General features: G+C 38.5%; 1 protein-coding gene across 1 annotated transcript in view; it reads left to right on the top strand.

Annotated features, from left to right (window-relative positions):
- Positions 1–737: 737 nt before the first annotated feature.
- Positions 738–14,509, top strand: part of FBXL5 (F-box and leucine-rich repeat protein 5) — a 19,562-nt gene continuing 5,790 nt past the window's right edge. Inside the window, exons 1-9 of the mRNA XM_010011546.1 lie at positions 738–972; positions 2,811–2,906; positions 3,692–3,875; positions 6,177–6,359; positions 7,235–7,360; positions 8,306–8,454; positions 8,648–8,730; positions 9,658–10,380; positions 12,393–12,541. Coding sequence (XP_010009848.1) covers positions 838–972; positions 2,811–2,906; positions 3,692–3,875; positions 6,177–6,359; positions 7,235–7,360; positions 8,306–8,454; positions 8,648–8,730; positions 9,658–10,380; positions 12,393–12,541 — 1,828 coding nt within the window. The 5' untranslated portion in view covers positions 738–837. The remainder of the gene's footprint in view (positions 973–2,810; positions 2,907–3,691; positions 3,876–6,176; positions 6,360–7,234; positions 7,361–8,305; positions 8,455–8,647; positions 8,731–9,657; positions 10,381–12,392; positions 12,542–14,509) is intronic.

The following is a 14,509-nucleotide window of genomic DNA, read 5'->3' as shown; positions in this document are numbered from 1 at the left end:
TGAAATGAAAGAATTGTGACATTAAATCCCTTGGTTTACTTAAACCTCATTCATAAAGCACAAAGTTGTAGTAGAACTGCTCTGTTAACTTATTTTGGGGAGTTAATAGAATAGGAGCATGACTGGCTTACTGTTTTACTGACCTGTAAGAGGAAATGTATGTATGAAATGACCAGGCATAATGACTTTCAAAAAGTTTTAAAACAAGTTTGAGGGGTTTATATAGAATTTGTCAGTTCCTGTTAATAAATAAAAACTCAGTGGCAGTCATAAAGGTTAAAATAATTACATATTCTGTGAATAATTTCAAAAGTCATATTAGTAGAGATATTTTATAAATGTTAATCTGTAGCATTCAAATGCCAGTATTAATTGAGCCCACTTCTGGAAGAAGTTGTATGAAATTATATTTTAATGCACCAACTAGATAAATTACAGGAAGGTTGCTATTCCAATAGAAGACTAGTTTGTGTATTCCTGTTTATGCACTCGAATCTCTGATTTTTACCTGTTGCACTTGCAGATTGAAATTAAAAGCATTCATTGCTTGTAATTTTTGATGTCTTTGAAGCGAGTTCCTCAAATTGCAAATTCTTTTTTTTTTTGTTTGGCCAGTTTTTTGTATAAACCTGAAGGTTTTAAGCTTCTGTAAGTAATGGGAGCAGTGAATAACTGGAGCTAATACCTGTTCTAAGGATTTAACTTGGCCTTGACGTGATTTGCATTGATTTTTTTATGAGCTTTTCTTTCTTCTAGCTTTCCAAGACCAACTTCTCCAACAACAATGATTTTCGGGCTCTTCTGCAATCTCTTTATGCCACATTCAAGGAATTTAAAATGCATGAGCAGATTGAAAATGAGTGTATCATTGGTTTACTTCAGCAACGTAGCCGGACAGTGTACAATGTACACTCGGACAACAAACTCTCAGAGATGCTTAGCCTCTTTGAGAAAGGGTTAAAGAATGTAAAGGTAAGTAGACTATAAGAAGGACTTGTGTCCTAAGGAGAACATGCTGTGGTTATTCCTTAGTTTTCCTCAACTTTTCTTAATACTTTCTGAAAGTAAAGAGGAAGAAGAAGCATTTGTGGTTTCTTGGTACAGTAGTGAAAACTTTCCACTCAGAAACATGAATTCTTTTGCCTTTCATCTCAGTTGCTAAATTTCTAGTAAAAGTTCTTTCCAGAGGTGTATTTTGTGACAGCAGTCCGGCACTGCATGGTTGGAGGTGTTTTGGAGAGACAACATGGAAGTCTCAAATTCAAAGACTGCTAAGTGGTCAAAACAGTTTCTGACTATAGAAATAATGTTTTTAATTAATTTGTTAGGAAACCCTAAGAATCTGTTTTTTGTGGCACAAAGCATTGTAGTGTCACAAATGGAGATGATTACCACAGTTAAAAACATGAAATGGGCAAAAAAAGTGCATTGTTTTATTCCGTTAGTGAGTCATGTACTCCTTCCAGTAATCTGTTGCTCGGTAATGTTGTTAATGTTCCAGTCCTCAAGAAACTCTAAATGTTATTTCTCCAGCTGGCTTTTTAACAACTTGAAGTTGTTAAATTCTTCTCCAGAAGAATCCTACTTGAACTCTGATGTGTCTTTCCGCTGGGGAACCCAACCCAACTCCTGCACTCTAAGAACTATGGTCTCCAGCAATAATTTGACATCCCATATTACATTTCTGGTACACATGGTCCATGTTTCAGTAAGAAAAATATTAAATGTGCAATTGATTGATTCCATTTTACTGTCTAAGGTTGCTTTTGACCTGGGCATCCTGCAGATAATTATTTTTTTTTCCCTGTGCATTATCAAACCTTCAAATTTATCTTTAGTTGTTTTCATTAATGAATTGGAAAATGAAGGGAAGTAAAGGAGAGGGGAAATCTAACACTTAGCTTTGTGTTACACCTTCTCTGATAGGATGCTAGTATTATTCTGTTATGTGACCTAAGTGTGGAAAACCAGCTTTCTCTAGCTCTCTTTAGATATGCTGTTTAACATCTTTTGAGAGCGTGGTTCATTTAATTTATTTAATTTAACCTGATGGCTTGAGCTTTTTTTTTTTTTTTCTGCAATAGTCAGGGTTTCTTGATGTCATAGAAGCTTGACAAGAAAAACTTACAACATTTACTGTAAGAGCTGTGAGGAATTGTGTGTTGCAATTACTGGGCAGATTTAAGAACCAGCTTCTTATTGCTGGTGCGCAGAGCAAGCTAACAAATTGATACAGAGGTTGGTCTAACTTCAACATTTAAAAGCCTTTATTTACATCTTTATTTAAGAGTTCTTTCAATTTCCAAAGTAAATGTCTAAAGAGCATGTCAGACTCTAAATTCTGATTATAATTTGGAAGCTAGAAGTGTAGAATAACTAGTGTAAATGCATGCAGCTAAAAGATGAAGTGGAATTGCTGCATCATCAAGTAGTTCTGCAAAACATGCAAATACTTAGATTAGTCTGTTACTACTTTGAACTTCGGGTGAGACTGTAGATCGGCAGACTTCAGTCTTTGCTCCAAAGTAAAAGTGCGATTAGACAAGTTAATTCATATCTGCTAACAAAATAAATTGGAACCAGGGAGGGAGGGAATACTTTGTTCTGTGCAGTAAGAGGCCAGTACAGACTGTCAGCTTGTCATGAAACTTTGTAAGCGTACACATTCTTACCGTGAAATAAAGCAAACATGCTGCATGCATGAGGAAGACATAATGGGCCTTACTTTGAAATGCTGCTTGATTTAACAGTTCAATCTTTGAATGAATGGACAAGATCAGGTAACAGTTAAATATCTGCTTTCTTCTCAGAATGAGTATGAACAGCTGAACTATGCGAAACAGCTGAAGGAGAGGTTGGAAGCCTTTACCAGGGATTTCCTTCCTCATATGAAAGAGGAAGAAGAGGTAGGTAAAAATTTTCCTCAAATACTATGTTTATCTCCTTTAGGGTCTGCAATGACTGAATAGAGACAAAGGGCTTAGAGGTTCAATGTTGTTTTTATTTATGCCAGTTCATAACATTGAGGACTGTGGTGTCACTGTTCTGTTCTCTGACTGCAAAGTGACATGTTCTCAAACAGTGAATATATTGAAAATTTATGATGAAATTCTAGTCCTTTAAAAAATTGATAATGAAAGTCCACTGGGGCTGGGATTTGTTTGAGCAGGTAATTATTTAAGGGGATGTCCAGCAAAACATGAAGGGAAGTCCTGTGAACCAGTGCGTCGTGACTCAAACTGACACTCCCAAACAGCCTCTGACCTATATTTGAAACATAGACTAGTACTGCCAGTCTGATGATTTATGGGTATCCAAAAGCTGGGAAGCATCTTCTGGTGAGAGTAAATCTTCCGAAGTCTGTCCAAGAGAAATCTTTTCTTATGTTTTTCTTCCTTGCCACTTTGCCTTCCATGTGAGTACCTTGATAAGTTATATTGTTTAAGCAACTGTAATCACTTCCCTTTTCTCTTGGGGAGAACAGTTAAGCAACTTGCCCGAGACTATGCAGTGATCCGCTGGCAAGCAGAGGACTGGAACTCAAAACTTCCATGATCTTGTCCTTAGGTTCACTTAGTGTATGACATGTTTTACTTGGAGAGTATCTGAAACAGGAAATTCTGTGTTGCTAGGTCTGTGTAGCGTTATTGACTTCCTCCATAAGCATCAGACTTTTTTCCCTTTGGTTTAGGTTTTTCAGCCAATGTTGATGGAATACTTTACTTATGAAGAATTGAAAGATATTAAGAAGAAAGTAATTGCACAGCACTGCTCACAGAAAGAGGCTGCAGAATTCAGAGGTCTTAATAAGTGGAATCAAGCAGAAGAGCTTCAGAAGGTCTTTAAGTATTCTGTGGACGAGAAGGCAGATGAAGGTGAAGCATCTGATTAAAGTTTAAAGTAGTTTTCAAACTGCAGTTTTATCTCAAAAGCCACACCAGTGACCTACCTAAAGTTACATACAGGCAGATAAAATAGTTTTTATAAAATGGGAGTTTCTTCAAACCAGTTTTGAAACTTCAGGAACTTTACTGTTTGATACAGGCTTCTTTGCAGGTTGTAATGCAGATAGTAATTCACTGTTTACCTGTTTTCAACATTCTTCCTTCCCTTCCATGGTAATATTTGATATAACAAACAGGCAAAAATGATAATTCTAATTTCATACTTCCACTAAAATGGTATTTTCTATTTGCAGACTCTGCATTTAATTCTTGGTTTTCAGGACTGCTTTGTAAGCTTTTCTTGTGATGGCTTAATAACACAGAATAGTTAACCAACTGACAGTATTTCAAAAGAAAAGCAACTCACCTTCCCCAGCTCCACTACCTACTTCTCTGGGCCTTTCAGGAATTGGAAGGGAAGAAACTGTGTGTGGGGAGTAATGCAAGGGAATAAATCTGTGCAGCGTGTTAGTAGGTTAGATGAAACATGTGCTCTTAGAGTGGGTATTTAATTTGTGTTCATCTGTAACTACCTTTCCTAGTGAAACTTGGAATAAATGGATAACTACTTAAGTGCACTGTCAGGCTTGTTTTATGACTCTTGAAGCAGCCAAAGTTGTCTGTGTTTACAGTTTTCACGTAACTAACAAAGATCAGTTGATGCCCCAAAGAAGGGGAATTAATGTACTGAAAGTTTCATATTGGGGTGTGAGACTGATAAGTAGAGCAAGCCCTCATGAACTGACTTTGTGGTGTCATAAGATGTGGTGCTCTCATTAGAAAAAATCGAAAAACTACTCTGTAATGAGATTTTTTTTCTTTTTGATGAAACTTGACTTCTCTGAACTACTGAACTGGTCATTTTCTGCCCTCCAGGTGAAGCCTTCAGAAAAGATCATGGTCCATGGTGTGAAATACTATTGAGTCTGAGCAGATGAAGTGACAGAAGTAGCCTTATGGCATAACTTGCTGTTAAGTCGAGCTGGAATAGCAGTTTGGGACAGTAGTAATTCTGCAATGGTTGTGTTCTAGTTTTTAGGGAGAGGGAAGTATGTGTCCTGCATTCATTTTTTAAAAATGGAAGAAAAATGACATGGCTTACAGTCCAGTGCAGTTATAACTGCATTCTAGTGGGAAATTCTCTGTAGTTTACCTGCAGCAACTTGCCAGGTGTACGAATAAATACATTGATTCATCAGGTGAAACTCTATAATTATATTTTTGGAAGTAGCAGTAGACTGTCACAGGGTAAAGTCTACCTTATGCTCACTTTTGAAGCTTTTGTGCAAATAGAAACCTGATGCTTGTCTCGCTGTGAAGTCTATGTACTTTGTGTCCTAAATTGAAAAGCAAATCCCTACTAATTTGTGAAACCTGCTCTAACAACTCCTGAAAACTATTTTAGGAATATTTTTTTTCCTCAAGTTGTCCTTAAAGCATTAAAAATCCTCTTCAAACAGCAAAACCCACATTAAACAAAGCACTGAATTTGTAATTTTATATAGTTTGCATCTCTCTCTCTACTACTGTGTAAGGGAGAGCTATTGGAGACAGTTCCTTCTGCTGTCCATTGAAGTATTACTTGCAGTGGTCACATTTTAGTCTCTTAACCTAGTATTTAGTGTTACTTTACAACCTGAATGGCTCATCACCATTCAGAAGTTAAAATTAATTGTCTATGCCAGTAGTTAGAAATAAAATGAGACAGCTACAAAGAGTGAAGCACAGACTTCCTGCTGTATCCCAGTCAAGAGGTTGAGTGCTTTCGGGGAGAGTGGTCCCAGCTGGTAGATTCTGCGTGTTAGCGCTGTTTCCTGGGAATGTGTCAAAGCAGGTATAGATTTCATCTGTGACAGAAGGCATGTTTTTTTTAAGCATTTCATTTTTAGCAGATGCTGCTTTCATCTTGCTGTGATTGGGTAGCAGCAGTTGACGTTTGTCCAGGGGTATTTTTGGGCCCTTGGGGGTCAGGGTTGGAAGAAACCAATCAGTTGAGAAAATGGCACACAGAAAATGGAGCTGATCTTTTTGTTTGTTTAAGGTGTTATTACAGTGAAAACTTTTTAAAGCCAAAGCCATACCTGTTTTTTCTCAACTCTTTCACCAAACAATAGTTGGACATTTTTTCAGACACTATTTTTTTTCATTGCTCTTGTCAAAATGTGAGTTCCACTAGTGTTGTTTAAAGCTGCGAGGCTGTGCTTCACTTAACACATGTTTTCTGTATTTCAGAAACTGAAATAACAGGGCATACCACAAATATTACTAATCTTCCTCCTGAAGTAATGCTGACCATTTTCAGTTACCTTAACCCCCAAGAGTTATGTCAGTGTAGTCAAGTAAGCACTGAATGGTCACAGCTGGCTAAAACTGGATCTCTCTGGAAACATCTTTACCCTGTTCGCTGGGCCAGGGGTAAGTTAAATTTAATTGTTTGAAAGCATGTCAATTATCAGAATTTCTGAGTCTATGAAAGAATGTTTTAGTAAAGGCTGTTGTGTACAGTGAACATGACAGCCGAGCATGCTGGAAGGCTGTGTACCCTTCTGTCAAGTGATAGTGCCCAGAAGCGTGGTTAAATGTTAAAAATACACAAAACATACTTCCATCTTGTAGAATTAAGAAACTAAAGTTATCCTAGTTGTAACTCATGAGTAACTTTTGTATACAAACTGTTGATTAAGTTTACTAAGGTTTGCTTGTATGAATACTGACAAGTATATTCACTAATTCAGCATCTGAATTATGATTTAACAATCTGAGGGGTTTTAAATTGTAAATGCTGCTGTTACATCTATATCAGTAAAATTTTTATTTCATTAAGCTAGTAGGTAGAAATAAAATACGTAGCTGCAGAACAGAAGTTTAAAACAAATGGAGATAACACTTCCCTACCATCAATTCTTAATTTGCATATTCAGACTTCAAAGAAAACTGCCTGAACATTAGTTTTAGTGTTGTTTCTTCAGATATATTACTTCAATAACTTCTGCTGCAGTAAGGACTAAGTGGTATTTTATAGCTTTTGTTCCTCAAACTCTCCTGTTAATTAAAATATCCTGTTGAGAAGTGTGACCTTTGCAAAAGTACCTGTTCAAACAGACAAAATAATCTGTATTCCAGTGAGGCCAGCTACAAGTCATCAGAGTATATTTGTAGCTTTAAATATTTCTATTAGCCCATATTTATATATTAAACAATGGAATATTGCTGTTTTCTGCACTAATGAGAAGTTTGTCTTAACTTTTTTTCTTTCCCCTTTCTTTTCTGGGGGACTTGGGGGTGAGCAGGTGATTGGTATAGTGGTCCTGCAGCAGATCTTGAGACGGAACCTGACGAGGAATGGGTGAGAAACAGGAAAGATGAATGTCGTGCTTTCCAGGAGTGGGATGAAGATGCTGACATAGATGAATCCGGTAGGTAAACTCTGATTTTTGGTGATTTTTTTTCTTGAAGATTATGTAAGAATATAAGAAATGAGCTGTAAGAAATAAATGTGTAAAATGGAGTCTTTTCTATAAAATCAGTTTAAAATACAGATTCTATCATAGTTGATACCAGTACATTAATATAATGACAAATGCAAACTTATGGTCTGTCTAGAGTAAATGCTTACTAAGCAAAGTAGACTTATACAGTAAGAACAAACATGGGAAGCTTTGTCTAACAACTAGTTAAGGTTCCTGAAAGGAGTATTTTTGTTTTTCCTCGTCTTTATCTTTTCCTGACTTGTGGCTGGGTGAAGAAACAAAGGGAGTGGGGGCTGAGGGCAGGGACATGCAAGCAGCTGGTTTTAATGAGCTGAATGAATTCACCTAAGAGACAGCAAACATGGGCACAGGTAGAAGAGTTACGGGGATGTGGCTGGAGGTAAGAAGGAGATAAAAGCTAGGCTTCATCTTTTCAGGAAGTTTGGATGAATCATCTTGCATCCTAGTGCATTGTAGGCTTAATTTAAAATTCGTTGTAAGCTGTTACATTGCAGGATGTGAATGCCCTGTATCTCAGTGTATAAAGCAAGTCAGTGGAAACAGCTGCCCCAGACAGGCCTGAGCAGTATGTAATCTGTAGTAAATATTTCTCCACGTCCTTTAATTGTAATTTCTTTTAAGACTCATAGTGTTTTTACTTGCTGTTGGAGCTAAACTCTTCAGGACTGTCAGAAAGACAAGCAGATGTTTTTTTAAAGATGAGGCTTAAGCACTACATCAAATTCAGCAAAAGTTTGTCGTAAGGTACTTTCTGAAACTTATGCTTTGTTAAGCTTTCCTTTTGTTTTCTGGTAACTTGTTTGCTGTAAGATGACAGTGTGAATTCCAAGTGACGCAAAGAATAAGTCTCTATTTGGTTTCTTTTTGCAGAAGAAGCAGCTGAAGGTTCACTTGCCATTAATATAGCACAAATGGAAAAACGTTTACTTCATGGCTTAATTCATAATGTCCTCCCACATGTGGGCTCCTCAGTGAAGACATTTGTATTGGCCTACAGCTCTGCAGTGTCTAGCAAAATGGTATGTGATTTGAAACTGGCATTTAATCCCTATGGCTATGCAGCCTCTATTTAATAACTGATGTGCTTCAGTTTAAAACACTCGCGTAGTGAAAATCAGTTGCAATTCAAGAGAATGTTAATTTGTATGTTGTCTCCTGACACTGTGTGAGCCTTAACAGGCTTGTGTCTTTACTGATTATTTTCCTTTCCAGGTTAGACAGATCTTGGAGCTTTGCCCCAACTTGGAGTATCTGGATCTCACTCAAACTGATATTTCAGACTCTGCATTTGAAAGGTTAGATAATTGTTTCCTTAAAATAATAATATAAAAAAATCATTTTTCTGAGGGGGGCGAAGGGAACAGTCAAACTTAGTCCTTTGCCAGTAAAGAGAGAAATAAGAGAACTCACATTCAGGATTCACACATAACTGAGAACTAGACCACAGCAGCAGATCAATAAACCAGCAATTGAAGCATGTAACTTTGTAACAGCCATTCAGACTGCTCTGTCTTCACTATTGGATATGTATTATCTATCAATGTGTAGCTGTCCATAACAATAACTGTGTTTTGTTCTAGTACTAACAACTTGAAATTGTCCATAGATTTTGTGGAGTCATGCAGTTATCCCTTGATCTGATATTGGTAGGGTTTGGAATACTGCTGTTCAAGATGCTGAACAAATGGTAGGCAAAACTTTAAGGCTTAGGTGTAGTAACTGCGGATTCCTGAGTTTTACTGAAGCCTGCAGAAATCTCACTGGTGTCAGTGGGATGGTGCATGCATGCAGAGCCGGCACTAATGGGTCTTACTGTGGTATGAAACTCAGTGGCTATTCAGTGTTCAACACTTGCATCATGTAGAGCTCTCAAATGTATGTGTTAACAACACAGATAATTTTACCAGAATGGATGTTGGTAACAACACTGCAGTTTGTGCAAGGAGTTATAGTTGAAATAAAAGCTTTATGGAATTTCTGTGGCTCAGAAATCAATCCCTGTGAGCTTTTGACAATTTCTAGTGAAACTTGTATATACAGGCATATATACAACACTTGAAGTATAAATCTACCTTGTCTGGGGTCTTGTCTTTAAATATTCTGTGAATTAATATAGGTATTTTACTTGAGGAAATGTTCTTTTGTATATTTAGCCTTAACTCCCTTTTCTGAACAAAAACTAAAAACCAACTAAACAAACCTCTTTTATTTCTTAATTTCAGTTGGTCTTCAGTTGGTTATTGTCAAAATCTACGCCACCTTGATCTGTCTGGATGTGAAAAAATCACAGATGTGGCTATAGAGAGGATTTCCAGAGCCCTGGGTATCATATCAACTCACCACACCAGAGGTATTCTGAAAAGCTGCAGAAACAGGAATGCTAAGACTTTGTGGAAGAACAGGGAGATTGCTTTGCAGTCCAACAAGAAGTATAATTGTTTGCGTGAAATCAGCAATGAAAACCTCATTGAGGGAGGAGACAGTGAGCAGCATTGGACTAAACCTGATGGCTCAGAAAGCTTCAGTTCTGCTTATGTGTGGATGCTAGATGCAGATGATTTAGCTGACATTGAAGATGCTGCGGAGTGGAGACACAGAAACGTTGAAGGATTTTGTCTTATGGAACCAACATCCCATATTACTTGTTCTGCATCGTGCTACAGTAGAGACATTTATGGATTAAGGACTAGAGGGTGGCAGCAGCACTGTGCTTCTACTGACTTGATTTACTGCGGTCACTCATTTTGTTGTGCTGGGACAGCACTAAGAACTATTCGAGCCCTTCCAGAGTCCTCTGCACTGTGTAAAAAACCAACAAGGACTAAGCAGTCAGAGAAAAAAGACTTGGCATACTCTGGGAGTGACACAGCAGATGAAGAGACTGCACGAGTTCTTCAGTTTCTCAGTCTGTCTGGATGTTACCAGATCACAGACCGTGCTCTCAGGTGAGGACACACTGTAATTTAGTTTGTGGAGTCATTTGGGGTGAATCTGCCTTGAACATTTTTACTGAAGAACATCTGCTAATTTTTAAGCAGTGTTTACATCTTAAAAGATTTATACTACCAGACTTGAAAACTTTTCCTTTGTGGAATAAAAAGAAATAAAAATACTTCAGGCGTGTCCTCTGAAGTCAAGTATTTTTGTGAATTTGTTGTTCTAGGCTGTATTAATGCTTTTAGATCTGAACTTTACTGATTTCTTGTTAGGAAATTGTGTTGATTCACTAATTTGTTTTCACTGTGGCTGTTAATACGCTTGAAAATGTATAAAACTGGAGGAACATCTCAGTTAACCTGTCTGGATAATGGCATAATTCATGAACAGGCTGGATCAGTGGGCTGAGGCCAGTTGCATGGCACACTTGGCAACAAGGCCAAGTGCTGGGTCCTGCATTTAGGTCACAACAACCCCATGCAATGCTCCAAGCTTGGGGCAGAGTGGCTGGAAAGCTGCTTATGGAAAAGGACCTGGGGTTGCTGATTGACAGAGCTGAACATGAGCAGCTTGTGCCCAGGCAGCCAAGAAGACCAACAGCATCCTGGCCTGTATCAGCAGTAGTGTGGCAGCAGGGCCAGGGATCATCCCCTGTACTGGGCACTGGTGAGGCTGCACCTCGAATCCTGTGTTCAGTTTTGGGGCCCTCACTGCAAGAGAGACACTGAGGTGCTGGAGCAGGTCCAGAGATGAGCAACAAAGTTGGTGAAGGGTCTGGAGCACAAGTGTGGTGAGGAATGGCTGAGGGACCTGGGGTTGTTTAGTCTGGAGAAAAGGAGACTTGTCGGGACCTTACCTCTCTCTACAACTATGTGAAAGGAGGTTGTAGCAAGGTGGATGTGTACATGTGGCACTTAGTGACATGGTTTAGTGGTGGACTTGTCAGTGCTGGATTAATGGTGGGACTTGATTGTAAAGGCCTTTTGAAACTTAAATGATTCTATGATAACTTTTTATGTGCAGCATGTTAAATATGACTTCATATAACAAAGGAGGAAAAAAAAATTGACTTGAACACTGAGGTGGCTTCAAGAGTTAAAAGGTTTCCTCTGTGTGATACTTGCTATTGATTCTTTGTATTGTGTCAGGAAAATGTAGTACTGCTTTATAGTGAAAATGGGATGAGGCTGAAGTACTTGCAGCCATCTGCAGGTGTGCTGCAGCACTTAGGACTAAGTAAAGCTCCTTGGAGTGGGAAGGCTTCTGTATGCCTGTCTGTACTGTAGGGTGTAGTCAACCAAGAAACAGTGTGAGGCAGCATTAATTTGCCTCTACAGGAAGCTTCATCCGCATTTGAAGTTCAGAAGTTCTAATGTGTCCCCATGCTTGTGGTTCTGATGCTCTTCACTCACCAGTATTAGTCTTGCTCAGAGTAAGCTTCGCATAGCTGTGCTGTCTGTTAGAGCTTGTTGCTGTTCCAGTGCTGATGAGGTCATGCTGTGTGTAGTTTGCGTGTTACTGCTCAGTTTCCTGACTTGCTAATCCAGGACCAAAGGGAGATTTGTTCGTTGAGTCATGGGAAGAGTTTAGTTGTGGTACCAGTTTCCCTTTGGTGCTTTTTAGATAAAAGACAGTATTTAAGACCTGAGAGTGTGCTGCAACAGGTGCTTCTTGCACTCACCAGAATTGTTTTGCATCCCAGAGGAATGAGAATGGCTTGGATATGTAGGTTGGTGATTCAAGCCTGGTGTCTTTTTCAGGTGAGTGAGCTTGTTTGTGGCTGAACTTGGGCTGGCTGCCCTCTGAGATCTCCGGCAAGGAAGCAGCCTCACAGGGAGTGACTGCTCAGGTGTTATACCCCCATGAGGCTTAAAACTACATTGTTTATTAGAGGTCTGTTTCGGGTTGGTTGGTTGGTTTTTTGTTAGGACGCCATTAAGTGGGTGACCTGGTGACTAGTGGAGTACTTGTCATTCTAGCCTGTGTGGGCTCTTAACACCTCTCTTGTGTCTGTTAACAGGGCGTTGATGCTGGGAGGAGGACTGCCGCATTTGGAACACCTTAACCTCTCGGGTTGTCTGTCTGTAACTGGTGCAGGCCTGCAGGATTTAGTTTCTGCATGCCCTTCTCTAAAAGATGAACACTTTTACTACTGTGACAACATTAACGGTAATGTCTTTTTATGAAGGTGTGATGCTTTTCTGGGGAGCTGTGTTTGCTTGATTTAAGGACACTTAAACCCCAAAAGAACGACCAGAACACCACTTTTTTTGCTTGGCTGTGTAGCACTGAGTTTCACACATTAATTATGAAATGACAACTGTTAAGTCAGATTTTCTTCGTTTGTTCTTTTGTTTTATTTTTCTTGACACTAGTAGAGTTCTGTATTACCTAGAAAGGCATTTTTATTCTACGTACTTTAGTTTAGCATAAGTAATAGGGGCTAGAAAGTAAGTCTCCATATAGCTAACACCCCTCCATGTCTTGCCTGTAAACTGTGTAGTTGCATGTTTTCTTTATGGTCATAACTTCAGGCAGAGGCTTCACTAGATTTGTTCCAAAGCAGTGATTTTTAGGGAAGGAATTACTTGTATTTTGCTGTGCAAACCTGCCATATTGCAGTAGTTTTGGTATAGGATACTTTCGATCCTACCATCACATGTCCTTATGGAAAATGTAATTTAGTTTTTTTCTGGTTTTGCTTGATTCAGCAACTTAGAGATGGATCTAAGCTGGAGAAGGATCTGGATAAATGCATAAAATATGTTTATGGTGCAAGTGTTTTCACCACTTTACCACACTGGAATTCAGTCTGTTATGTTAGGTCCAGTAAGCATTCATAGTATGAGAGATGGGAACCATGGTGTGACTTGTATTCCATGTGTGAATTTAAAACAGGTAAGTGCAACAGAAGGGAAGGGAAAATGAGGATAACAACTGAGTTCACAGCATTGTAAGAGTTAATTGCGCATAAAACAAAATTATATTCCCTGGTAGTTCATGATGTTCAGCTTAATAATTTGCATCTATATTGAGCTGTAGCCTCAGCAGGATGCCAGAGCTTTGGTGCTACAAGTAAATCTGTACTGACATTTGAGTATTCAGTTCATTGATATTGACTTAAGATGATGCACTTGGATTGGATCCTGCTATTAGAGGTGAAAGTATTAAATAATACTCTGCTTCCATAATTTTTTTGCACTTTATGCACTTTTTTGACACTGCTCTTTGTTTTTCTGTTGAGACATTTGCTTTTTGTTCCTTCCTTCCCTTCCATCTAGACTGCAGCTTTAAAAAATCTTCTGGCATTTCAACCTGAAAACTTGAAGGTTCCTTTTTTAAAATCCTTCACTGACTCTCCTTTCTGCATTGTGCTGAATTTAAAGGTGTCTTCAAAGACCAGTTAAAAGCCTTTTCCTTTTACATCCAATTCCTTGCTATTTTCCCCCATTTTCACTTCTGTCAGCGATACCAGACTTGATGTTCTGGTTTGTCTTCAGATGTTTCTGTTTCTTTCCTCATCCCTAAAGTACGCTATGTCACCTAACTATTTAGTTTACAAAGCCAGAATCCCTTGTGTGAGCCCACCACTTTAAAGCTTGGCTGTTCCCTAGTATCCTCACAAAATTATTTATATTTGAACAGAATAGTATTTGGAATTACCCTTTAGAGTTGTCCTGATCCTCTTCCTGTTTATTTCCTTCCTTTTGTTCACTGCCTGCTGGAAGCTGTGAGCCTTATAAGCTCTACTTGGTTCCATAAAGCATCATGCATGCCTTTGGATGAACAGTTACTGCCGTAGAGAGAAATCAAGAGGAGAGTGAGGCTGTAATGCTCTGACTTCTCACATCTATTGAGAAATGGTAGCATCTCAGAAGTTTGTGGCTGTTTTCTATAAGAAGGAAGTCAGTAAAAACTTGAAGTGGTCCTAAGCAAAATTTTAAAGTGGGAAATAACCTGTTATAACTGAATCCCCTGCAGCTTTATCTGGGTACTGTTCTTTGTATTTTCACTCAAATTCATTGTCATAGGACTATTAAGTGCAAAACTAATTCCTTATTCTGCTCTGTGGGCAGCAGGATTTCTGCAATAGCTTGAGCTATTTCTGTATCACTTGGTATTTCTAAAGTAACTGTA

Source organism: Nestor notabilis, unplaced genomic scaffold (assembly GCF_000696875.1).
Source record: "Nestor notabilis isolate BGI_N333 unplaced genomic scaffold, ASM69687v1 scaffold6923, whole genome shotgun sequence".
Taxonomy (NCBI): domain Eukaryota; kingdom Metazoa; phylum Chordata; class Aves; order Psittaciformes; family Psittacidae; genus Nestor; species Nestor notabilis.
The sequence above is the reverse complement of the archived record's forward strand: the minus strand, read 5'-3'. Positions and strand labels throughout refer to the sequence as shown.